This window comes from Aquarana catesbeiana, linkage group LG13 (genome assembly GCF_042186555.1).
Source record: "Aquarana catesbeiana isolate 2022-GZ linkage group LG13, ASM4218655v1, whole genome shotgun sequence".
NCBI classification, from domain to species: Eukaryota; Metazoa; Chordata; class Amphibia; order Anura; family Ranidae; genus Aquarana; species Aquarana catesbeiana.
Genome location: NC_133336.1, coordinates 120,574,949 through 120,600,458, shown reverse-complemented (window position 1 = coordinate 120,600,458; position 25,510 = coordinate 120,574,949). Strand labels below are relative to the sequence as shown.

At 41.4% G+C, this 25,510-nt stretch overlaps 1 protein-coding gene across 10 annotated transcripts in view; it reads right to left on the bottom strand.

Moving 5' to 3' along the window:
• Positions 1 to 25,510, bottom strand: part of NPAS3 (neuronal PAS domain protein 3) — a 678,331-nt gene that overhangs the window by 311,257 nt on the left and 341,564 nt on the right. For 8 of the 10 annotated variants that reach the window (XM_073610105.1, XM_073610104.1, XM_073610107.1 and 5 more), the window contains one exon: positions 18,229 to 18,396. The exons of the other annotated variants lie outside the window; for them this stretch is intronic. In XM_073610105.1, the coding sequence (XP_073466206.1) occupies positions 18,229 to 18,396 (168 nt within the window). The remainder of the gene's footprint in view (positions 1 to 18,228; positions 18,397 to 25,510) is intronic. 10 annotated transcript variants of the gene reach the window in all.

Genomic DNA, 25,510 nt, shown 5'->3' with positions numbered 1-25,510 from the left:
GTACAGTAGATGTTTGTTTAATAGAATGTATAATATTTTAATATTCAACATATACTGAATAAAATGTCATATCCAGGATAATATGGCAATGTATGTCCCCATATGTTATGTTAAGCTGCAATCCATTTAAAAAGTATGAATGTGGGTAAGTAGTCCTTTAATCAATGGTTAAAGTGTATCTCTAGTCAAAACTTCCTCTTTTGGCTTTGGGTAGGGTAGAGATTTGTTAGAAACCACTGTAATGTTTTAAGTACTCAACAAATTCTATCCTTCACTATACCTTTAAATGCCTTTGGGGATGACACTCGCCCAATGGTGATACTAAAACTATGAAAATGGCCAGAACACCAGTATGCAAATTTAGCATATAGAAAAAAATAAACAATAACAAACACTACAGGCTCCTTTCTCAAAGTGAGATAATTATTTCCCATTATCTCATCTTGAGAAAGGAGCCTGTAGTGTCTTGGAAATGTAGATTCTACGTTTTCTATGTGCTACATAGGCTGTAATGGCAACTAATGCCGCGTACACACGGTCGGACTTTCCGGCATACTTGGTCCGGCGGACCAGAGTGTGCCGGACAATCCGCCCGTGTGTGGGCGGCGGCGGACTTTTCCGGCGGACTTCTTCCCAAAAGCCCGCCGGACCTAGATTTCAAACATGTTTGAAATCTTTCCGTCGGACTCAGTTTCGGGCGGAAAGTCCGCTCGTGTGTGTGCTGGTCCGACGGAAAGCCCGCTCGTGTGTAGGCTGGTCCGACAGACCAAATACGACACGAGGGGATGGTATTGCATCTCGCGCTCGCTGCAATAGGAAAAACAAATCTTCCTATTGCGGCGAGCGCGGGGCATACCAGGCCCTTAGGTCTGGTATGGATTATAAAGGGGAACCCCGCTACGCCGAAAAAACGGCGTGGGGTCCCCCTAAAATCCATACCAGACCCCGATCCGAGCACGCAGCCTGGCCGGTCAGGAAAGGGGGTGGGGACGAGCGAGCGCCCCCCCCCCCTCCTGAACCGTACCAGGCCGCATGCCCTCAACATGGGGGGTGGGTGCTTTGGGGGAGGGGGGCGCCCTGCGCCCCCCCCCCCAAAGCACCTTGTCCCCATGTTGATGAGGACAAGGGCCTCTTCCCGACAACCCTGGCCGTTGGTTGTCGGGGTCTGCGGGCGGGGGCTTATCGGAATCTGGGAGCCCCCTTTAATAAGGGGGCCCCCAGATCCCGGCCCCCCACCCTATGTAAATGAGTATGGGGTACATGGTACCCCTACCCATTTACCTAGGAAAAAAGTGTAAGTAATAAAACACACTACACAGGTTTTTAAAATATTTTATTAAACAGCTCCGGGGGGGGATCTTCCTCCGGCTTCGGGGGTCTTCTTCCGGCTTCGGGGGTCCCTCCGCTTCATCTTCTCCCGGCATCCGGTTGGTTCTTCTCCGCTCTCCGGCCTCTTCTCCCGGTGTCGCAGGTCTTCGGCCGGCCCCTCCGCTCTCTTCATGTAGCTCTATTGCGAGCGGAGGTCCGGACTTCTGGGCTTCTTGGCTTCTTGGCTTCTTGGCTTCTTGGCTTCTTGGCTTGGCTTGGCTTCTCTTCTCTTCCCCCAGATGTTGACACGACGCTCTCTCCGGCTGGACTGGTTTCTGAGGGCTGCGTTGTGACTTATATAGGCGGAGACCCCGCCCCCATATGATGTCACAGTCCCTGGGCATGCTGGGACTGTGACGTTTTAGGGGGCGTGGTCGACCACGCCCCCCGACCACGCCCCCTAAAACGTCACAGTCCCAGCATGCCCAGGGACTGTGACATCATATGGGGGCGGGGTCTCCGCCTATATAAGTCACAACGCAGCCCTCAGAAACCAGTCCAGCCGGAGAGAGCGTCGTGTCAACATCTGGGGGAAGAGAAGAGAAGCCAAGCCAAGCCAAGCCAAGAAGCCAAGAAGCCAAGAAGCCCAGAATTCCGGACCTCCGCTCGCAATAGAGCTACATGAAGAGAGCGGAGGGGCCGGCCGAAGACCTGCGACACCGGGAGAAGAGGCCGGAGAGCGGAGAAGAACCAACCGGACGCCGGGAGAAGATGAAGCGGAGGGACCCCCGAAGCCGGAAGAAGACCCCCGAAGCCGGAGGAAGATCCCCCCCCGGAGCTGTTTAATAAAATATTTTAAAAACCTGTGTAGTGTGTTTTATTACTTACACTTTTTTCCTAGGTAAATGGGTAGGGGTACCATGTACCCCATACTCATTTACATAGGGTGGGGGGCCGGGATCTGGGGGCCCCCTTATTAAAGGGGGCTCCCAGATTCCGATAAGCCCCCGCCCGCAGACCCCGACAACCAACGGCCAGGGTTGTCGGGAAGAGGCCCTTGTCCTCATCAACATGGGGACAAGGTGCTTTGGGGGGGGGGGCGCAGGGCGCCCCCCTCCCCCAAAGCACCCACCCCCCATGTTGAGGGCATGCGGCCTGGTACGGTTCAGGAGGGGGGGGGGGCGCTCGCTCGTCCCCACCCCCTTTCCTGACCGGCCAGGCTGCGTGCTCGGATCGGGGTCTGGTATGGATTTTAGGGGGACCCCACGCCGTTTTTTCGGCGTAGCGGGGTTCCCCTTTATAATCCATACCAGACCTAAGGGCCTGGTATGCCCCGCGACGGGGCTCGCAAGGTGTCAATCTCGCCGATAAAAGCGGCAAGATTGACATCCTTTTCTAGTCCCGTCGCACCTGAGTCACGTTCAAAATGAACGGACTTGTCCGTGTGTGGGCAAGTCCGTTCATTCTGAAAGTCCGCCGGAACTCCGGCGAAAGTCCGTCGGAAAGACGGGCGGACTTAGCCCGCCGGAAAATCCCGGCGTGTGTGGGCAAGTCCGTTCGTTTTAAAGTCCGGCGCACCTGGCGGACAAAGTCCGTCGGAAAGTGTGCCGGACCAAGTAGGATAGAAAGTCCGCTCGTGTGTACGCGGCATTAGACCTCAGTAAAGATTTTAGGCCTTTACCTACCTGGCTGTTTTTGTAATATAGGTTTTTAGTGTAGTCTATGCGCCCTCTAATCCAACCCCCCCCCCCCCCCCCCCACACCACCACCACAAAGAGATTCATTATTACTATTTGTCCAGGTAACCATTATTACTGCAATAGAAAGATAGAAAGTGAAAGGAGATCCAAACTTTATGGTTGTCACTGATACTGGTATCTTTTATTGATCACCAATGCTGGGTCATTCATCCTACCATAGACCACTAACAAGGGGCCTTTCATGTTGGGATCATCAGTTTATTCATGTTTGTTGCTAAGAAAAAAATGATAAATACTGATTCAGGTGACAACAGTTTACATCGGTTTGCACAGTTCAGTTCATTGTACATCCATTTTTCCATCCTTCTTTTTTCTATCTTGTTGCAGAAGCCAATCATAAGTGACAAAGGTATAAACATTAGACATGTGCATTCGTTTTCGTCCGAATGCATTTTCGTCCGAATTTCAGGTATTTTCGTTATCGAAAGTGCATAATCCGAAAAACGAAAGATCCGACATAAACAAATGCTTTATTTTCGTTTTCATTTCTTCCACAGTTTGATATAGATAGGAGATTCGACATGATGCTGACAATAAAATCTGTGTCCATCAAACCTGTGGTCGAATGTGCCTAACCTTAACTCTATTAGTCCAAGACTATTCGACATAGAGAGAAAAGATTCGACATAGAGAGAAAAGATTATTCTCATTCTCATCCCAAGATCCGGCCCCCTGTGTGATGTCACCACCCGTTGCATGCTCAGTACATGTTTCGAGGTAACTTCCTTTTCTTTAGCTGTTTACATGCAGAGCTACAGGAATTAAATATCTAAGCGATAGTAATGGATTTAAAAGAGTCACCAAAAGAGAAAAAAAGACTGCTGATTGAAAGTCTGAAGATAAATAATAAATCATTCTAAAAGAACAAGATATGTAAAATAGACATTCTAAACATGTGTGATCAAATCAAAAGCTCACCAAAGGGATCATGGTAACTAGTGAACACTAAAATGTATATAAAGATTATTCATACAGTATATAGTGTACATATACATAAAAATGGATGAATTGGGTAAAGATGAAAAGAGGAAAAAAGATAAAGAAATTAAATAATCATTCTAAAAGTCAATACATACTTGTCATAAAGAAATATACTAATCATAGAATGAACTTTAGGAAGGAAAATATGACCCATGAGTAATAATAATAATGAGTGAGCCACAATTGCATAAAACATGATGAATAAAATATAAAATGTAAAAAACGCCAGGGTGTGTGGACTGTATTGTGATCATTCCATTTCCATTTATGCAATGTTACCCACTTTGTGAGTAGCATAGCGTGTTTTAATAAAGTGTTTTCATTGATGGTACAACCTGAATTTCAAAATGTGGGATGCTGTGTAAAATCTACATAAAAACAGAATGCAATGATTTGCAAATGTCATAAACCCATATTGTATTCACAATAGAAAAGAGAAAAAAATATCAAATGTTTAAATGTACCATTTTAGGAAAAAATTAAGGTAAGTTTGAATTTGATGGCAGAAACACGTTTCAAAAAAGTTGGGATAGGGCAACAAAAAGTTGGAAAAGTGGTACTAACAAGGAAGAGCTAGAAGAACATTTTGCAACTAATGAGGTTAACTGGCAACAGATCAGTAACATGACTGGATATAAAAGAGCATCTTAGGGAGTCAGAGTTTTTTAGAAGTATACAGTGCCTTGAAAAAGTATTCATACCCCTTAACATTTTTCCAATTTTGTCATGTTACAACCACAGACATAATTGTATTTTATTGGGATGTTATGTGAAATAGACCAACATAAAGTGGCACATAATTGTGAAGTGGAAGGAAAATGATAAATGGTTTTCAAAATGTTTTTCAAATAAATATCTGAAAAGTGTGGCGTGCCTTTGTATTCAGCCCCCCTAAATCAATACTTTGTAGAACCACCTTTCGCGGCAATTACAGCTGCAAGGTTTTTTCTGAGGTATGTCTCTACCAGCTTTGCCCATCTAGAGAGTGAAATTTTTGCCCATTTCTCTTTGCAGTGGGTTAAACAAAAACAAAAACAGGTCGAAGCCACCATACTAACACTGGATTGGATCTCTCCTGCTGTGCTATTGTGTTCTGACAGGGGGACGCAGACCCCGCCAGAACACTTCGGTCAGCGCTCCCAGCCATTGACTGAGAGCGCTGACCAGGAGCCAGTCAGTAGATCATTTTCAGAAATGACCCTTTGACAGAAGCCAGATGAGCTTCAGCCAGCTTCTGTTGGACCGGCTGCCATACACACGGGCTAAATGTCGGCCGGTTTCTATTAAACCAGCCAATGTCGCCTGAGATTCGGCCCATGTGCACTACGCTTTAGGAAGTTTAGACATAGCTTATGTTATGTGTGCAGAAATATAATGGTATAATTTCAGTGTTTAAGGATCCTTTGTCTTGAGGTTTAAAGTGGTTGTTAAGCCACTATACTACAAACATATCACCCCCTCTATAAAATAACATTATGTGTCCTTATGTCTGTGTTATTTAAAAAAAATGCAGAGTATACCTTATATCACAACTTCTCCCGGCGCTCACCTGACTCTTCGGCTCTCTCTTCCCCCTGGCTGACAGCTATAGTGGGCGGGGCCAAGCACTCCCGCTGACGTCAGCCAGGGAGGAGAGAGGAGAGAGAGCCGAGGAGTCATGTGAGTGCCGGGAGACGCTCTGGTATAAGGTATAATCAACATTTTTTTATATAACAAAGACACATAATGTTATTTTACAGGGGGAATAGTATTTTTATAGTGTAGTTATTATAGCAGCAGGAGGGGAGGGCTAGGGAATGGACGGAGCTGACAGGCAGGGAGGGGAGGGGGGAGAGGACAGGGAAGAGCAGACAGAAGAGCTGCGGATGACAGAGGCATTTAAACTGACTATGGAGTCAGGGCTCAGCAGCCATGATAAACCGTGGTCAGTTTACAGGGGGGTGGGCAGAACCAGGCAGGATCACCCAAGTATTTCAGGTGATAGAAGGAGCAAAATGACACAGCACAAGCACTGTGCTGTTATGCATGCTTTAAGGGAACAGAATCCTTTTTTTTTTTTTTTTTTTTTTTTTTTTTAGGGTAACAAACACTTTAAGTGTGTTAGACTCCCACTTGTGGCACAGTACTTAGCATATGTTTAACCAGGCCATTTAGGCCATGCTCACTGTTCGACAGGACTGATAAGTGGCTGATAAGCATTCAGAAATAGAAATGTCTATCGCTATTTAAAGTGCATGCATTCTTTAGGCCCTACATTTTATATACACACATACTTTTCTCCCAATATACAGAATCTGTTATGAATAGAGGGAGCTCCTGATTTTGACAGGTAATAACCAGCTCCCACTTTTTGCTCTCTTAAGCTTTCCTTTCTCCTGTCTCATTCATCTTCACGCAGATTACTTTTACCTCATCATCAATGTCTTATTCTTTTTTGTTCAACCTGTCTTCTAATCATAACTTCTCCTCTGTGTCATATTACATCTTGTAGTCCCACTTTCACTATACCTCAATGTATCTGTCTCTCAGCCTCATTTAATACAGATATGACTTTGCGGGAAAGGAAAATGATTTAATTTATGATCACTCGTCCCTGATGTGGATCCTATGAATGTGAAAATCTGTGTTCCTAATTTTAATTGCTCCATTCGCTCCCTGCAGGAAGGCGGCTAAATTGGCTGAGTGAAATAGTGGCGAGTGGCAGGAAAACAGAGTCTGGGTTTTGTAATGTTTCTAAATAACAATGCCATTTTCACAGCGTGTCTCAGTGAAGCATGATTACCAGTCTGAGAGAGATTTTCTGATGTTCACCTGGGCTCCGAGATACAGTCAAACAGAAATTAGTCATCTGAAGTGTGGGATTTACATACAATACCAACTATATAAAAATAAAGCCATAGTATAGTAAGTGTACTTTTAGGATCTAGAATGAAGGTCCAGGAAAAATCTAGTGGGAAATGTCATGTGTCGAACCAAAAGAGTTAGGGTAGTCATAAATGGACCACGCCAACCCCCAATATAAACTTTGCAGAGGATCATGCTGTTTCAGGCTACTGGGAGATAATAACTGTATCTCACAATCAGAGAAGCTTGCTAGTGCTTTAAAAGATTTTCCAACAAATTTAAAAATTTACATTATGTTAAGTTTGACTTCATTGAGAAGAGAGAATGTACTAACCAATCCTGTCCATCAGGCAGATCAGATGAGAAAGAGTGGCAGCTCTACAGACAGGGCAGAATGTAGACAGCTTCTTGTATATTGCCAACCATAGAAGTACTAAAAACTGGATTTGTGAGGCAATAAGTAGTCATGTCTTGCGCTTCTATTAGTGGCAGATTATCCTCTTCCACAAAACATTGCGATCATTTAAATAAACTTTTCCTGAGAGAAACGCAGTGTTTGCCATTGCTGAACTCCTTTTTAAATGGCTTGTTACCTGGTTCTTTTGACAACCCTTCATCTACAATAGTCTGGAACTCAAAGCATTGAAGACAGAGATAGGCAGTCAACTAGCAATTTTAGAAGAGACAGTCACCAATGGCAGGCCTTCATTTCCCCCATGACTGGTTTTCAAAAAAGTATATACACATATACATGTTTCCCAAAACAGAGTTTCATCACCTTGGTCTATCAACTGTAACCCCAGAACTGGCCACCCACAGGTAGAGTTTCATTCAGAACAACAGAATCTACAAAGATAAAGATAAGATAAAGAATGACGGACCTACCTAAACAATTTATTTGAATAGTATTCAATTAGATAACCCACACATTACATGCTTATAAATTCTGCTGATCTGCCGTATCAAATTTGAACCAATACCTGTCCATGTATAGTCAGCATTAGTGTACCAGAAGGTCCTAGAGGAAAAATAAATGTATGATATTAATCAACCTGCTAAGCAAGTTTTGTATTGGCACCAGCCACTATTGTTTTTTTATCCTAAGAGGACTCCACTGCCAAAGGGTAAAGTTGAATCAGTTTTTTTCATTCAACCAGCAGGTTGAACAAAAAAAAACTGACCCAGTTCCCCATTCACACTCTCAATGTGGATGTGGGAATCCTCCCTACTGTGTCATTGTATTCTGACAGTGGGGAGACTCTCTCTCCATCAGAATACACAGAACAACATTACAGTCTATAGCCTGCAGTGCTGATCGAGCAAGAAAATACTAACAGGGTGGTTGAACAGAAGTCAATCTGTAGAATGACTTCTGTTTAACAACAGCGGCCACACATGGATCAAAATTCAGTGTCGATTCATGTATGGCCAGCTTAACTTGCTGCTCAGATTATGCTTAACTGTAAGATAGCACAACCATTGTCAGTGATGGCACAGTGAAGGGCTGTGTGAAAGTTATGCTATCTTTGTGTGTTTTCTGACACTGGTTAACCGCTTCCCAACCAGCCTCCGCAGTTATACTTAATTAATGCCAATGGTCCCAAAAATGTGTCAAAATTGTCCGATGTGTCCGCCATAATGTCACAGTCATGATATAAATCATAGATCGCCACCATTACTAGTAAAAAAAAATAATAATAAAAATGCTATAAATCTATCCCCTATATTGTAGATGCTATAAACTTTGCGCAAACCAATCAATATACGCTTATTGTGATTTTTTTTTACCAATAATATGTAGAAGAATACATATTGGCCTAAACTGAGAAAAAAATTTGCTTTTTTTAAAAAAAAAATGGGGATATTTATTATAGCAAAAAGTACAAAATATTGTGTTTTTTTCAAATTTGTCGCTTTTTTTTTGTTTACAACACAAAAAATAAAAAACTGCAGAGGCGATCAAATACCACCAAAAAAAGCTCTATTTGTGGGGAAAAAAAGACGGCAATTTTGTTTGGGTGCAACGTCGCGCATCGCGCAATTGTCAGTTAAAGCGATGCAATGCCGAATCGCAAAAAGTGCTCTGGTCATGAAGGGGTTAAAATCTTCCGGGGCTGAAGTGGTTAAAGGTCCTCCTAAAATATGCTGAAGCCAGCAAAACATACCAAAACTAAAAAATACTGCTTCTGTATGTCAGTGTAGGTATGATATTTACAATGAAGTCAAATGGCACAAAAACAAATCTGAAAAAATAATATATACAGTATATATATATATATATATTTTTTTTTTCTTCTTTAATACAGAGTACATATCATTGTCTGAGCTTTTATGTTTTTTATTTATTTATATATTTTTTTATTGATTTGTAGAAAGAGTGTGCCCTATTCTGATGTTAACTGCTATTTACAGTTTACAGAGGTAGAATGTGTATGTTGGTAGAACAGCAAACAAACTGATGCAGTTGATAACTATAACACGCGTGACTGATCTCCAAGGTTCAAATGTTGTCTTTATAGCTTAGAACTGGATGAAATAGCTGAAATAAACCTCTGATCTCAGGGAATACTTATGTTAGATTTCAAATAAACTGGAAACTATTCTGACTGTTTAAGGAAGAAACAGTAGCTTTTTAGCCTAATGTTATGTTTTTAAAATTCTACAAAGTTATCTAAACAATGTATTAGGTCATATAATTTGACATCTGCACCTAACACAAGACGAGTATATAGAGCTAGAGCAGTGATGGCGAACCTTGGCACCCCAGATGTTTTGGAACTACGTTTCCCATGATGCTCTTGCACTCTGCAGTGTGGGTGAGCATCATGGGAAATGTAGTTCTAAAACATCTGGAGTGCCAAGATTCGACATCACTGAGCTAGAGTATATGTTAAAGAATATGTTACCCCGATATTTCATATTCCCAGTGGCGGCTGGTGCTCCATTTTTTTTTGGGGGGGGGGGCTGGGGCGCAAACAAAGCCCCAACCAACCCCATACCCCCACCCCCCGTCACTCGCCCGCAATAGGGTAGATAGATAGATAGATAGATAGATAGATAGATAGATAGATAGATAGATAGATAGATAGATAGATAGATAGATAGATAAATAAATATACAGATAACTAAACAGATAAATGGACACACAGACAATTCAAAATGCTAACCACAACATACAAGGCCATCCACAACATCACCAACCTCATCTGCAGAAATCGCCCAAATCATCCCCTCCACTCCTCCCAGGACATCCTGCTCTCTAGCTCCCTTGTTACCTCCTCTCATGCTCGCCTTCCGGACTCCCTGCCCCAGTATATCCGATCAGCCCCTAACCTGTCCACCTTTAGGAGATCCCTGAAAACTCACTTATTCAGGAAAGCCTATCCCACACCCACCTAACAACTGCCCCCGAGCCACCCCCCATCAAATCATTCCCTGCATCTATCACCTTTTGTACCAACACCCCTCCCTTTAGAATGTAAGCTCTACGAGCAGGGCCCTCCTGTACCTTCTGTATTGAACTGTACTGTAATTGTGCTGTCCTCCCCCCCCTTCCCCCCCTCTACATTGTAAAGCGCTGCATAAACTGTTGGCGCTATATAAATCGTGTATAATAATAATAAAGATAGATAGATAGATAGATAGATAGATAGATAGATAGATAGATAGATAGATAGATAGATACACAGATAGATAGATATTGGGTGGGAGGGGGAGAAAGAGAGAGATGGTGAGATAGATAGACAGAGAGATATATAGATAGACAGACAGACAGACACTGGGTAGGAGGGTTGCACAGACGTCATGCTACCTATAGTGCATTTAAAGTTTTTTTTTAAAGGACCTTTTTTATGGTAACTAGCCTTGAGGGGGGGGGGGGGGTGTACGCCTGTGCGCCCCCTATGGACGGGCCGCCACTGCATATTCCTGATATGTGTCTGTAGTACTGAACTTGAGCAGTTCTGCAAAGAAGAGAGGGCAAATATTGCAAAGTCTAGATGTCCAAAGTTAGTAGAGACATATCCCAACAGACTAAAGGCGGGAATTAAAGCAAAAGGTGGCTCAACAAATACTGACACAGTGGGGTTTATTTACTAAAACTGGAGAGTGCAAAATCAGGCTCACTTCTGCATAGAAACCAATCAGCTTCTAACCCCAGCTTGTTCAATTAAGCTTTGGCAACAAAACCTGGAAGCTGATTGGTTTCTATGCAGAAGTGAGCCTGATTTTGTACTCTCCAACTTTAGTAAATAAACCCCAAGAGCTAATCCTTTTTTCCAACTCAGTGATTCTGTTTTTTTTTTTTTTTTTTTGAAACATTGGTGTTATATCTTTCACTTGGATGTTCTAAGTTGCATGGAGTAAAGCTGGATAACACAAAAACTGTCTGTCTTCATTTCAGGCTGTAAAGCAACAAATGTGATTACTTTAAAGGGGGGGGGTGATGCTCTTCTTTACCCATTGTGTGTATATATATATATATATATATATATATATATATATATATATATTTCAGTATGGTTCAATAGGTTATTGGCTTTCTCGTACTGGCTGGGTAAGAGTCACCTTGACATGTGGAACCTCACGTGGACCAACTTCTTCATCTTTATGTTAGTGGAAGGCTCCGCTGGGTTTGTTAAAAGCAAACAAACTGAATAAACAGTCAGAGCAGAGCTAGTTCATATGATGGTGGAACCTAACGCCAACATATGTGACCACAGCTCAAACTAAGTGTGTGTGTACCAGGCCCAGATCACAGATAAAGCCCAGTCCAGGAAACCGTTAAAGTGACTAGTCAGTGATGACTTTACATGGCAGGGTGACAAATTAAAAGTATTGGTCTCCCACAGCAAAGGTTAGAAAGCATAGGTGGCTGGGAAAGATGGGAATGTGAAGATAGGCATATTGAATGTCTACCAATGCCAGAAATTCCACCTAACTGTTTACATTTGGAGGCACTCAATATTTGTTTCTTTTTACTATATGCAGCCCTGACATTTATGTACACTGTATTCTATCTTAGTTACACTTTCAAGTGTACAGTAAGTAGGCCCTTTACAATGATTACATTATTCAAGAAAATCATCAGGAAAAAAGTATTTTTAGATACAAACCATGTAATTAGGCATAATTATTAAGGCAAAATGCACAGCGTAAAGTACAGTAGCCCACAACAATTAATCACAATTCACCCGACAATTAATCAGAATTAATCTGGCTGGTAGGTATGGGTTATTGCACTTTGCACGTAATTGCTGCTTTTTGTAACAAATTAAGAAGATGTGGAGAAAGTATTCCATGTTTGCTTAAAGCCTTAGTTAGCTGTTATATTTGCACAGTTTCCTATGAATCAAACATTTTCCTGTCCATATTAATCCCACCTACAAACAGGAGGATGGTCTCTTCTTTGCCACTAGGTGGGGCTTATAACTGATGTTCCAAAAGCACCACTGTTTGGCCTTGTTCCATTCCTTGCACATTTCTTGGTAGACTCCTATGCTGGGCAAATGCCCTTCTGTAGTTGTTACAACCCAATGCAAACTGATTGGGGAACAAAATAATATATGTATTTTAAAATGCATTCCTTATCATTTCGTTATTTATTTAAGCAGGATGTGAAAATGGCACTGGATGTGAAATGGTAAACATACCCCAACGTCTCCAGTCTCCGCTCATACCAATGTTTGCAAAAGCTGCCGTGAGCTGTGAAAGTGTTAATCAACACAGTAGCCAGACACTGCAGCTTGTAGAGACTAGTGAATTGATTTAAAAGGTTTAATACGAGCATCAGCTTGCGCCTATTACTGCTAGTAAGCTGTACTGAGGTTATTTGTTCGCTTGGAAAAAATAGTGCTGCTTAGAATGAGCACATTAAGGGTAAAATTGCAGAGAAAACCCCATTACAACTTTATTGCTGGCAAATTGGAACCAAAGCTCGTCTGTATTTCAATTACTCAGTTACCAAAGAGATAAATCCTTTCTTCTATTTTTTTTTCTGCTCTCTCCCTTCTCTCTCTCCTTTTGCAGACGTTCAATCTCAGACTCCGTGATGAGAAATCCTCTTATTATACCCTACCGACAGCACGCGGTTTTTCTTAGCAATTTCGAGAAATTGTCCATTAAGTTCTTTTTATTACGTCCCAAAAGCTTCTAAGCTCACAAGACATTTATCATGGAGAAATGCTGGCCGAGGCGTTTCAAGGTCCCTCCCCACCCCCCATTCCCCGTCAGAGCTTCACCGAATTTTTTACATACGTCATGCGGTGTATGTTTAACATGTGGTACACATGCATCTTTATTCACTTCTTTTCTAAAAATGGCGCTAAAAAAAAGTTTCAGAGAAAAGAAAACAATGACACTTTTTTCAGTACCTTTGCTAATGGAAGAACTGTCTTCTGAATGTGCATATGAAGTTCTGGTTTCTCCTACATCCTTGCCAGTTAATCTCTACCAACCTGATTCAAAACTATGCTAGAAGTAAGCTTGGGTTTTTTGATGAAGGAATCAACAATGTTCGAGATACTCAAATAAAATTTAATTTGTGCATGACACAAAAGTGACTCTCGGTAAGTACCAATAAATCAGATCAAGTAAATATGCAAATCCAAAGCTCAAGAAAACAAATGTCCTTAAAAGAGAAGAATCCCTTGGGTGAAAAAGTCAGGAACTAGGACTATTCCTCTGCGTGAATGAGCCCTCCACCAGCACACAGATTGCTCGCTCACCTAAAGAGTAGACCCCTGAGTTAACAGGACGGTCAAACTCACTGATTCCCACTGCCCAGGGATGGCGGGTAGCAGAGGCAGACTGGTCCCAGCCGCTCCAACATCAGATACAGCCAGGGACATATAAAAAAATAACAAGATAACAAGATAAGATAACAAACTCTAAGTGCTCTCTGTATGAGGAAAAAAATCACACGCTTTATTAGATAAAACTCAATGTTGTCTATTCTGTTCATTCAGTGCCTCTCAGCTCAGATAGCAGCGGGTGACATCACACGACATGGCTCCTCCTCCCGTGCGCGTTACGTCCTACGGGACTTCCTCAGGGGGGTCCAGGTAAGTGACTTTTTATTAAAAGTCAGCAGCTACAGTGTTTGTAGCTGCTGACTTTTCTTTTTTTTTAACCTGACTGAAAAACCACTTTAAACCTGGCCATATGGTACACGAAAAATCGGACTATAGCGATTTTAAAAAACTAGAGAATTTTCGGAAGGGCAAAAGATACTACCATCATGTAGCGACCAAATTTAGAAATATAAACGTTCAATGGACATATGGACAATGGACATAAAATAACCGCTTTATCGGTTGATTTGGTCACATTAGAAGGGAAATGACGAAATAAAATAGACCTCTCTTCGTCCCTTCCGTGTATGCCCACTTGGTGTACCGTACGTTTGTTGTGGACAGATATTTCTTGTACTGTTCATTCTCCACCATTCTTGTACTGTTGTAGTATTGTAGTATTCTTGTACTGTTCATTCTCCATCATGCCTGTAAACTTTATCATGCACTTTGCATAATCTTGCTTATTGGGCAACTGGTGTCATTCCTGATACAGTAGCTGTTTAAGAAAAAGGTGCCGTTTTATATCAATAAGTAATATGGGCCTTGTTTTATTACCTAGTGAATAGCGACAAATGTGTTTGCATCATTTGATGTCATAACCATATATACGGTACTATCATTATTGTGCTTTATGTGCGAAAACATGCAGCCTTGTTACTATTATGGGACTGGAGACAAATAAAATTGCACTGTTATTTGAAAAAATAAAAAAAATTTTGATTGCAATAAAGTTTGCTAAAAGGAATTTTGATTGTCTTTACTTTGTCAGCTCATTTTTTACATGACTGTAGTCAATGGCAAACTCAAATGTACTATGTGCCCTGCTAGCTGAATGTGTATTTTAGCTTGTGTAGATAAAAGATCGTTGTGGCTGCATGTGTTATCACGGATTTGTTTACTTCCAGGTTAAAGTCTTCTTGCACCTGCGCACGAAAAAACAAACAATTTTTCTCATGCAGGAAAGCCACTAACCTTCCAAATTTCTTTCATTCAATAAAAATTTTTCAAAATTGTCAATCGAATTTTCGGGGCTGATCATCAGAAAATCAGCCGAACATTCGAAACAATAGAATTTCTTCCGATTTTTCATATAGTGTGAGGCCAGCGTTAGCAAGTGGATCATATCTAAGAATGGCATGGATTAAGCAGTCATTAGATATACCTGGATCAAGCAGCCATAAGATATCTGACCAACCTTTTATCAAAAGGAAAATAAAATATATTTATATATTTAGGGTAACAAGCTGATACATATATTTATGAGCCGCATATCAGTCTAGAATCAATAATTTTATATCATATATTTTAATGATATGTCTGTGAAGGTTCTCATTTATCCAGGTCATAATATACAGCAGCTAGCAGTAGGCAATTATAGTGAACAAGATCTGTTTGGTAATGTTAATGCAAACAACTTACAAGGCACAGAGGTATAACAAGCCAATATACAGTGCCCAAAGGAAAAGGCTCACCCGAACACGGGTATAGTAAGCGTTATTTGTTTTTAAGTGAAGTTTGGGTGAGGTATGGTGAAGGGCTTATTTACACTTCCACCTTGCAGTCATTGCAATATTACGTGTTGCGATAACAAAAGTAGCATGCGTTGGTATGCCACTGAGTTGGAATGGTATCTCAATACACTAAAGCAATGCATCTACAGCATGCCACAACACACTGAAAGGATGGTAGTGCATTGCGGTGCATTAGAAAGAAGGGCCCTGTACTTTTTTAAACATGTTAAAAAAAGAATTTAGAATTGGCTGCCTTAACGCAATGCACATTGCTGCATGGACATGGTTCCTGACTTTGTAGATTCTTCATTATGTTTAGTTTGACTTATTTAGCTGAACCCTGGGCATATTTTAAAGTGGACATAAAATGATATTTTGTCTGCTAAAGAATTATATATCATAAACTGACACTTTCTTATAAAAGAACTGTTTTTACCATTTTTGTCATCCTTTGTTGCATCTTATTTCTGCTGATTACCTGCATTTCAGCAAAAGCTGTACAGCATTTCTCAGGGCTGGGTTCCTGAAGCTGACAACTGAGGACCATGCCTGTGTAAAGTGTATTAAAATGGCAACTTGTAGTCTCTATCACAAGCCTTGGACATAAATACAATACAGGAGAATTGGGAGACTGGAACAGAATGTTGTCACCCTGTAACAGGAAGTGCCTGAATAAGGAACCTAATGGTAGGATCACCAGATATTATATTACTGAAAGCTGCAGATTTAAAAATACTTAAAATTACTTTTGGAATTACATTAGAGTGTTAAAGCTAGGAAGACGTTTTAGGGTTTAGGCTAACATTTTAAGTTTGTAATAGCAAGACAGAGATAGAGACCCACATACATACACACGTGTAGATGGAAAAATCTGTTTTTTGTTTTTTTTTTTCCTCGTTCAGCTCGCTGGCTGAACAAAAAAAAAATCTAACCACCAAAGCTCAGCTTTAGAATGAATTAAACCCAGAGCATTAGAAAAACAACCAGGCACATAGCATTTTTCTAGAAGGAGGTCAGCAATGGTCGCCTACATACATCTCTCATGACATGTTTCCATTACAAATGACCCAACCAAACAAACCGGTACAAAACAAGGAGTCTGGGGATTACGAATGACTGTTTACTCTTTAAAAAAATCTGGAAAAAATCCAAGCCTGCCATGCTGGGAAGTAGTACAATGTGTTCCCAAACAGCAATGAAGGTTTTCTGAATGGAGTGCGTCCTAGCAAAGAGCAAACCAATGTGTAATTGGAAATGAAAGTCCAACAAGTTTGCTCTTGGGTCAGCTCTGTGTACTAACCCAGGCTACTGTTTGTTATAAACTGACTTCTAAATATTCAGATATATACTTTTGCGCAAGTCATATTAACATGCTCATTAAACCTGAACTCCAGGTAGATATAAAAGTCAAAAACGTAGCTCAGTGATCAATAATACGTGCTTAAATGTATTTATATGCAAGCAGTGTAAGTATTTGAGTTGGCATCAGCCTCCTGCTGCCCCTGTACAGAAATGCTCAGATCTGAGGAGTGGGATGCAGCACAATGAGCCAACAGCTGAGTACAAAAAGAGATGAGCTCATCAGTGTGCTGCTTCTTCATTCACTGTACTGTGTGGCAGAGCTGTTAAAATTTTAGTACAGAACGGACAGAAATGCAAATCCTTTTGGCAGGTAGACTTTCCCATATATCTGTGTATATAGTTGTTTGCCTGGAATTAAAGTGGTTGTAACCTTTAAAAAAAACATACTCATGTCCCTTTAAGGCACAAGATATAGCAGAGTGCTTTTGACATGTCAATTGTCCCTTTCTATGTTGTACAATAGCTGGCTGATCCTGTCTTCCCCTCTGTAAACTGACCACGTTTACCATGGCTGCTGATTTCTGATAGTGTGGTCAATTTAGTGCCTCTGTCATCCAGCTATCTCCTCAGCGCAGGGATGTTGCTAAGTGGGAAAAAGATTCAGCTCCCACATTTTAAAGTAAGTCCAGCCCAAGCTCCACCCAATGCCCCCCTCACCCCTGCCCAATGGGCTGCGGCCTGTTCCAGTGCGGGCATCAGTGACAGCACACTGGGCTGAGGGCTCACTTGAGCTGGCTGTGGAGTGTGTGCTGCTGCGGCCTGTTGCTCTGCTGTCCCACAGGTGGCGGACCGCAGTACAGCATATGTGGAGGGGAGGGCTTTAAACAGACCTGGGAGCCAGAACCGGAACTGGATGGAGGCCACACTAAAGCCGGTGTAACCCCCCAGCCCAACAAGAAATTATTAATGTGGTTTCTGCCATTCTCGCTCTGGGAACTGTCTGGTGAATAAGCTGTGATTTGTGCAGGGCCGGACTGGGAATAAAAAAAAAACCCTGGAAATAATTTCATACCATCCCCATAGCATTATTATACCAGCCCAACAGCATAACGTCATTATTTTCTTGTTCAAGGGAAAACCATGCATTTTAAAGCACATTTGAAGAGTGTATTATAGATAAGATAGAAGTGAAAGCACCTAGGGCTTTATATATACAGTACAAGAGCAAATTTCAGTTAACAGTGGAGCAATCATCAAGGGGGACCCCAGGAACTCTGGGAATGTGGGGGGGGGACTAATACACTAAGGTAATACACTAAGGTAAGGGGGTGGGGGGTTACTGATATAAGGGAGAATCCGTTATATCAATTCCTCCTTACATTACTGTATTCACTTCCCCCTTACATCAGTGACCCCCCCTCAGACTGGCCTGGCGGCGCTGTCACTGACCTCCTCGCAGGTGCACCGTGCAGGGCTCAGTCAGACGGCTCCAGGTTGGTGGCTCTGGTTTTATCCTATAGTCTCCTCTCCACAGTCCACACACATCTGATTTTTTCCATGACCCCCATCCCGGCGGCACTCCCACTCTTGACTCCTCTCCAGACACCCCCTCAGAGACTGCAGACATGATAAAAGACAAGAGATTCAAAGGTTGTGGACATTATACAAGAGATGGTTAGAGGCTGCGGACATGGTATAGGAGATGTCAGAGGCTGCAGACATAATACAGGAGATGGTCAGAGACTGCAGACATGATACAAGAGATGGTCAGAGGCTGCAGACATGATACAAGAGATAAATGCAGCCTCAACAGTGCCCATCAAATACAGCCTCATCAGTGCCCATCAAATGCAGCCTACCAGTGCCCATCAATGCAGCCTCATCAGTGCCCATCAAATGCAGCCTACCAATGCCCACCAATGCAGCCTACCAGTGCCCATCAATGCAGCCTTCTAGTGCCCATCAATGCAGCCTGCCAGTGCCCACCAATGCAGTCTTCCAAGTGCCCATCAATGCAGCCTACCAGTGCCCATGAATGCAGCTTACCAGTGCCCACCAATGCAGCCTACCAGTGCCTGGATGGATCACACCCAGACCGGGGATCTCCTACTGTGTCAGGGTCGGAGCTTGGATTTTAATATCCTGATGGCCACTGTAGCAAAGTCCCATCTCCTAGACCGGCTCCTGTGATACACGTCCCACTGATTCAATTGGATTAGTGTTCTGTCTATCACAGGAGCCAGTCTAGGAGGCGGCACTTTGTTACAGCGGCCGCCGCACATTTCAGACCTAAGCTCCGTGACACTCTCCGAGATTCCCGCTGTGTGTGACGTAAAACAAGGAGAGAAGGAGTGAGGGGAGAACTCAGGCACTTGAGCTTCGGCGCCCGGGATGCCCAGGAAGCAGAGGGAGGTCACATGACAGGACAGCAGGGCTTTGCAAAGAAGGTTTTTAGCATTATAATTTTAGGAAAACACACACTGTACTGAACAGGGACCTAAAACAGAGTGAATCAAAGGAATTAATAAATGTGACTTTACAACCATTTCAAACTTAAAAATGAAACTCTTGGAGAAAGAATGAGGCCTCATTCACACCATGTGCAGAGACGTCAGTTTTTCGGCATGTGTTCTGCAAGGGTACAAAAAAAACCAATTGTTCTCTATGTGCCCTGTTCACACCACAACACTGGTTTCACATGCAGATTTTTTCTGCATGGGAAAAAACTGATATGACATCAACTTGGTGTGAACAGGGCACATAACTGACACAAATGAAAACTGATGTCAACGTGCATAAAAACTCACTGAAACATGCATGAAAACTGATGTAGACTGATGGGAAACTGATGTCTCTGCAAGTGAAATCTGCGCTGTATGCTGTATGCTGTATCAGTTTTCATGCACGTATGGTGTTTACAAGCCCATAATGGAAATACATAGAGTATACAGTATGTGAACAGTGTTACCTACCAAAGGGTTTATAATTCTATTCAGCCACTCTTGTGATTCCAGCACCACTGCCATACTACATAACCAAACAGGTAACATCAACAGTTCCTATTTTAAATGTGCAGCTCCCTATGTCAGACACCTGCTCAATAAATGGTGAGTCAGCCGAGTGTGGGTGTCTATTCATTGTCTAATTAATTGGCAGGTAACATAGGAAGCTGCAAAACTAAAATCTGTAATGTCAAAGTAGGGTGGCAGGTGTAGAATCACACTGGCTGATCACCTGTGTATTAATTTGTCTGCCTGGAGTACCTCTTTATAGTGGAACCAAACTCTGCAGTACTTACCTCCACTCCAACAATCCGAAGTCCATGATGCTCCCCGTCACCACTGACATCTTCTCCCCAACTTCTTCCAGGTCCTGGGTCTGCGGGCATCTTGATCGGGCAATGCAGATTGGCATAATTCCTGTGCATGGAATTTATTCATCCCAGCACCAAGGCACTGGCCCAATAATATACCCTGAGCTGCGCATGCATGTACAATCTACAGGAGAAAGTAAACAGTCAGGCAGGTTTGATTTATTGCAGAAGAGAAATATCATGTCTCTTCCTAAATAAAAGGCCTACCTGCTGGCATTTTTTTTTAACTTTAGTTCCACTTTCCACTAAGGGAAAATGTAAAGCTATTTTCCAATCCATTACATTCATTCTTTTATTTAATTTGTGTTCGATTTGAAATTTTCATTGTAACATTTTAAATTGTATATATTACCATTTCAAATAAGTGTATATATACATCTCATTTCAAATAATTGTGTTTTTAGCTTGAGCAAGGAAACAGTTAAAGGTTATCTAGCTGAAAGCAAGATAAGGTCTCTTTTTCTCTCAGATTTCTGATTATTAGAATAAGAATCACTGATATGTTGATTAGACACCCCCTCGTGTCTCCCCTCTAAGCCCAGCTTCTAGCGGTATCGCCAGAGAGGTGAAGCATGTGGCATAAAATCTATAATTGTAATCAAGTGTGTCTAAAAGCTGTCATTACCAGGAGCCATTCCAAAGTCAAGACAGCAATAAGGCACCCAGAGGCGGTTTGCAACTCATCTATGTTGGGGATAGTCTAAAAAGATAGCTGCATTGCCCAGAGCCCCTGGTGCTCAATGTCACTGAAGAATTACTGATCCCTCATTGCATCCCAGGGATTACTTTGGATGTGAGCAATTAAACACAGTATTGGCCCCATTTTGGAGCCTAAGGCATTGTGACCTTTTATTAAAACCCCAGCAGGTTCCCCAAGGACCAGGTGAAAGGTCACAAATCAAGACGTCACCTGCCCTGATAGAACTGTCTGTGTGAGGGCTGTAAGAGGTAAATGTATTGGACAGATGCGAGACGGCTACAGAAGGAATAGAACAAAACACTTCTCACAAGGGTCCCTTCTTTGCAGCTAAATCCACTTCCTGCAAGTACATACATTGGCCTCATTCATAAGTCTTTTGAAACACATTCTGACAAAGAGCAAAGCTGAAAGTATATCTAAAGTCAACAGTTTTTTTTAGATTTGGATAGAGTAGGGAATGGGTAAATCTCCTAGCAGTTTTTTTTCTTCTTTTTTTTTTTTGCTATGTCCCTTTGAGAAGATTTCCATCACTTCCTGTTTTGAGACACAAATGGAAGTGAGAAGAAACCTCTCTTAAATAGTAGTTGCTGCAATAATTTTCACCACTGGAAGATGGATTTCCCCAACAGGGACACAGACAGCAATAAAAACCTAAAAAAAAGAGAAAGGCAACACTCAACCAGTTAACCTTACAATTTTACTGAGGTCACATTGCAGTTTTGACAGCAGAATGCACAAAAACAGGCATAATGCACTGATGTTTCAGGCTGGGACAGACCCCTTTCACAAAGTGAAACACAGCTATGTCTGTCTGTCTGTCTGTCTGTCACCTTGAGAAAGTTGTTGGTCGCAGCCCCAAAATATTGGTATGATGATGCCAGGTTTTGCACATTGTGCTGTTACCATTGCAATATGACCTCAGTAAAATTCTTTTTTTCGGAGCTATAATACAATATCACCCTTAGCTGCACACTCCCTACCTGGAGGAATTAGGGGTCAGATGAAGGATGGGTTTGTTACAAGCAATACAAATCTGGCAGGGGTTTTAAAGTCTCACCTACTTTCAAAACAAAAAGAAATGTTGACTTTTAATACACTTTGGGGGAGATTTACTAAAAGTGGTGCACTCAGAATCTGGTGCAGCTGTGCGTAGTAACCAATCAGCCTCTAACCTAAGCTTGTTCAATTAAGCTTTGACAATAAAACCTGGAAGCTGGTTGCTTACTATGCACAGTTGCATTAGGATCTGTGTGCACCAGTTTTAGTAAATCTCTCCCTTTGTGTGTAACCTTTTTAAACCTCTCCCTCTCCCCCTTTGTGTGTAATGTGCTGAAGCCCATAGCCACTCACTGGAAGGTTCATTTTGATTGGCTGCTGCTAAGTTACCTGTTTGCCTGCATTACTAAGTAAGACTGATGTTACATATGCAGACCAATATTACATAAAATGCCCAACTACTTGAAAGTTAAGCCAAACAACACAAATTGGTCATTTCAGTACTGCTCTGTAAAAGAACTGCAATGCATCTCCTGAATCTCAGCTACTTTCTCCTATGTTCAGTACATAGGTAAATGCTGCATGAAAGACGTGAACACTTACAGTAGCTCCTTTTTTTTTAATAAAAAAACAAATACAGTTATTTTAATGGCTTTTTAATTCTTTGGTGAGTTAACATGACAACTGTAACAAATGCTGTCCTGCATTCTACTCCCAATATGCTATGATATGTTGTCTAGCATGATAAAGCAATTCCCACAGTCATAGTTTTTACTAGAACTACTGTATGTACTATTATATTCTGTGACAGTAATAAATAAAGTTGCAGCCCTGCACAGAGCCCCTGTTTAGTTTTATTAAAAAAGAAAACTTCCCCCACCGAGACCTTGGTTTCTCCAATACTTCTATGGGTCCAAGATTTCTGGGCTGAAACCCATCAACCACACCACCAAATAAAACAGGCCTCATTCCCTGCAACCACTTTCCTAGCAAACTCTATTGGCATGTGCCATTTAGATGAGAAGTATGGCCAAAGCTTTTTTGGCTCTATTACTCCTATGGATCACAAGAGTGCAGTTCGTTCTGCATTCCTGTGACCTGTTTTCAGCTGGCTAAAGTCCACCCCACTCAGCTGGTCCAGGCTAGGGAAAGATCCCGGCTTTACAGTTGGGATCCATCCAGATGCCTGGACCGGCAGCTGGCTCATCCTGCCAACTCTGAGTCTGAGCCAGCGGCTCTCTCCCCTCTTCAGCCCAGTACTTCAGTGAGCACTGGAGGGGCAGAGCAGTAGGGCTGCAACTAACGATTATTTTCATAATCGATTAGTTGGTCGATTATTGTTTCGATTAATCGATTAATCGGTTAATAACCTTAAAAAAAAAAAGTGTGGTGTATAATTTAGTTAATATGTAAAGTTTAAAAAAAAAAAAAAAAAAACTATATGGTTAGGGAGCAAAATATTGAATCCACTCTGAGAATAACAGACAGAAGAGATATACTGTATATACACTATTAGAAGAGAAATAGTTTCTTGGCCAATTTGTTGTTGGGCAGATTAAAAAATACAAATTGCTGCAAAAATGCATTATATGCTTTTCTGCAGCTTGTCCATTGAAGTATATTGAACCAAAAAAGCACCGTTTTGCGGTAAAAAAAAAAGTCCTTGACCCTTTCCAAATACGCAGCGGCTGAAAAAAAGCATAGATGTGAACGTGTCCCATAGAAAACCATGTAAATGAACTGTAGTGCGTTTCTGCAAAAAGCACCAAAAAAACACAAAGATGTGAACCAGGTCTAAGACGTTTAGTAATATAATGGGGTTAAAAAAAACTAAAATGAGCCCTTTATAGTACAAAAAAAGCAAATAATCGCTACTGTAAGGGGTTCATTTTTTTACTGTAGAAATGTGAAAGTAATATTTACAGTAGAGATTATTTTCTCTTTTTGTACTATAAGCCCTCATGCACACAGGCTGTTAAAAAAACGTTATGAAAACGCCAGTATCTTTGCAGTGATTTTTTTTAACTTTTTTCAGCGTTTTTCAGCGTTTTTGCAATAGCGTTTTTGAGCGTTTTTTAGCGTTTTTCCACGTTAGCGTTTTTGAGCGTTTTTTTTTTTTTTCAAATTTTTTTTTTTTTTTTTCAATGGATCAAAAACGCTAAAAAACGTTGGTGAATGACGTTTTTGAGCGTTTTTGAGCGTTTTTCAGCGTTAGAGCGTTTTTACAGCTGAAAAACGTCTCTCAGAACCCACTGGTCCTGGGTTTTTTTTACAGCTTAAAAACGCCTATGCCACTTGCAGCTCAAAAACGCCTAGGTGGGCATGAAGCCATAGACTAACATAGACAGGCCTTTTTAAGCTGCAAAAAAAGCTCAAAAAAGCAGCTGTAAAAACGTCCGTGTGCATGAGGACTAAAGAGCTAATTTTATTATTTTTAACCCCATTATGTTACTGGCCGATTAATCGATTATGAAAATAGTAATCGATTATGAAATGAATCGATTAGTAGTCGATTAATCGATTAGTTGTTTCAGCCCTACAGAGCAGAGACCCCTAACTGACAGTCACAAGCTGTCTGCAGGCTGAAGACTGAGAATTGAGCAATCAGCAGTGTTTAATAACTCAGTTTTCAGTGCAGAGGTGGCGGTGGACAGATGCAGCCTCAGATTGAGGCTGCATCCATTTAGGTGAATATAAGGTTTTTTTGTATATTCCATTCTTCTCCTTTAACTGCATCTTTGGCTTTAATGTACAGTACTCCCATTTTTTTTGTAAAGTATAGGTGCAGTAAATCTTACTTCAGTGCTGATATGTGAATGGGGCCTATTTTTTTTGTTACCAACCCAGAATTTCTCTTTAAGATCTCTGGACTGATATAATATAATAACATAATAAAAAATATATTTTTGTGTAATTTCCTGGGAATACAAATTTGAGCTCTTTTCCACATTTTGTATACACCTGTGCGATAGAAAATCTGCTGAGTGATTTCATCAATTGCCATTAGCAGAACCATATTTTTACCATCTATTTTCCAGTATAAAGATTACTTTTTTCTTAAATAACAAATACTTTCACTGCTTACAGAACCAAAACCTGTGAAAAATACTGTGTTATAACCCTGGTAATGATATGCAAGTTTGGCACAGACTAAGTCTTATGCCGTAATAATGTTGTGAGGAAAGGGAAGAGATGGCTTTACCTGTCAGAAGGCTGTGGCTTGGACGGTAAGGAAGAAGTGATCTATTCTGAGCAATCTGGCTGCTTTTGCTGCACATTTGAAAGTCCTTGACTCTGGTGAGTGTGAAATTCACTAGGCAGTGGTGTGCGGCCAGACATTAGAAGACCTGTCCTTGATTGGAGTAGGTGGCGGATGACACATTTATTTTTTATGCTTTTTTGGAGCATTTTGACGGACTCTATCACAGAGACTTTCTTTAACATCACTTTATTTTGAATATATTTACTTTGATTATTATGTGCATTTCTACATAGACATCTGGTTGGAATGATTTTCTTTTTATTTCACTGGATGCTTTTTTTTTTAACACACACTGTTGATTTACAACTTGGTTCACATTTATATTTTGGCTCTGCAAACACATTTTTATACAAAATTTTAATGAGCTTATCTCATATACACTGTCATAAATTATGTGTTG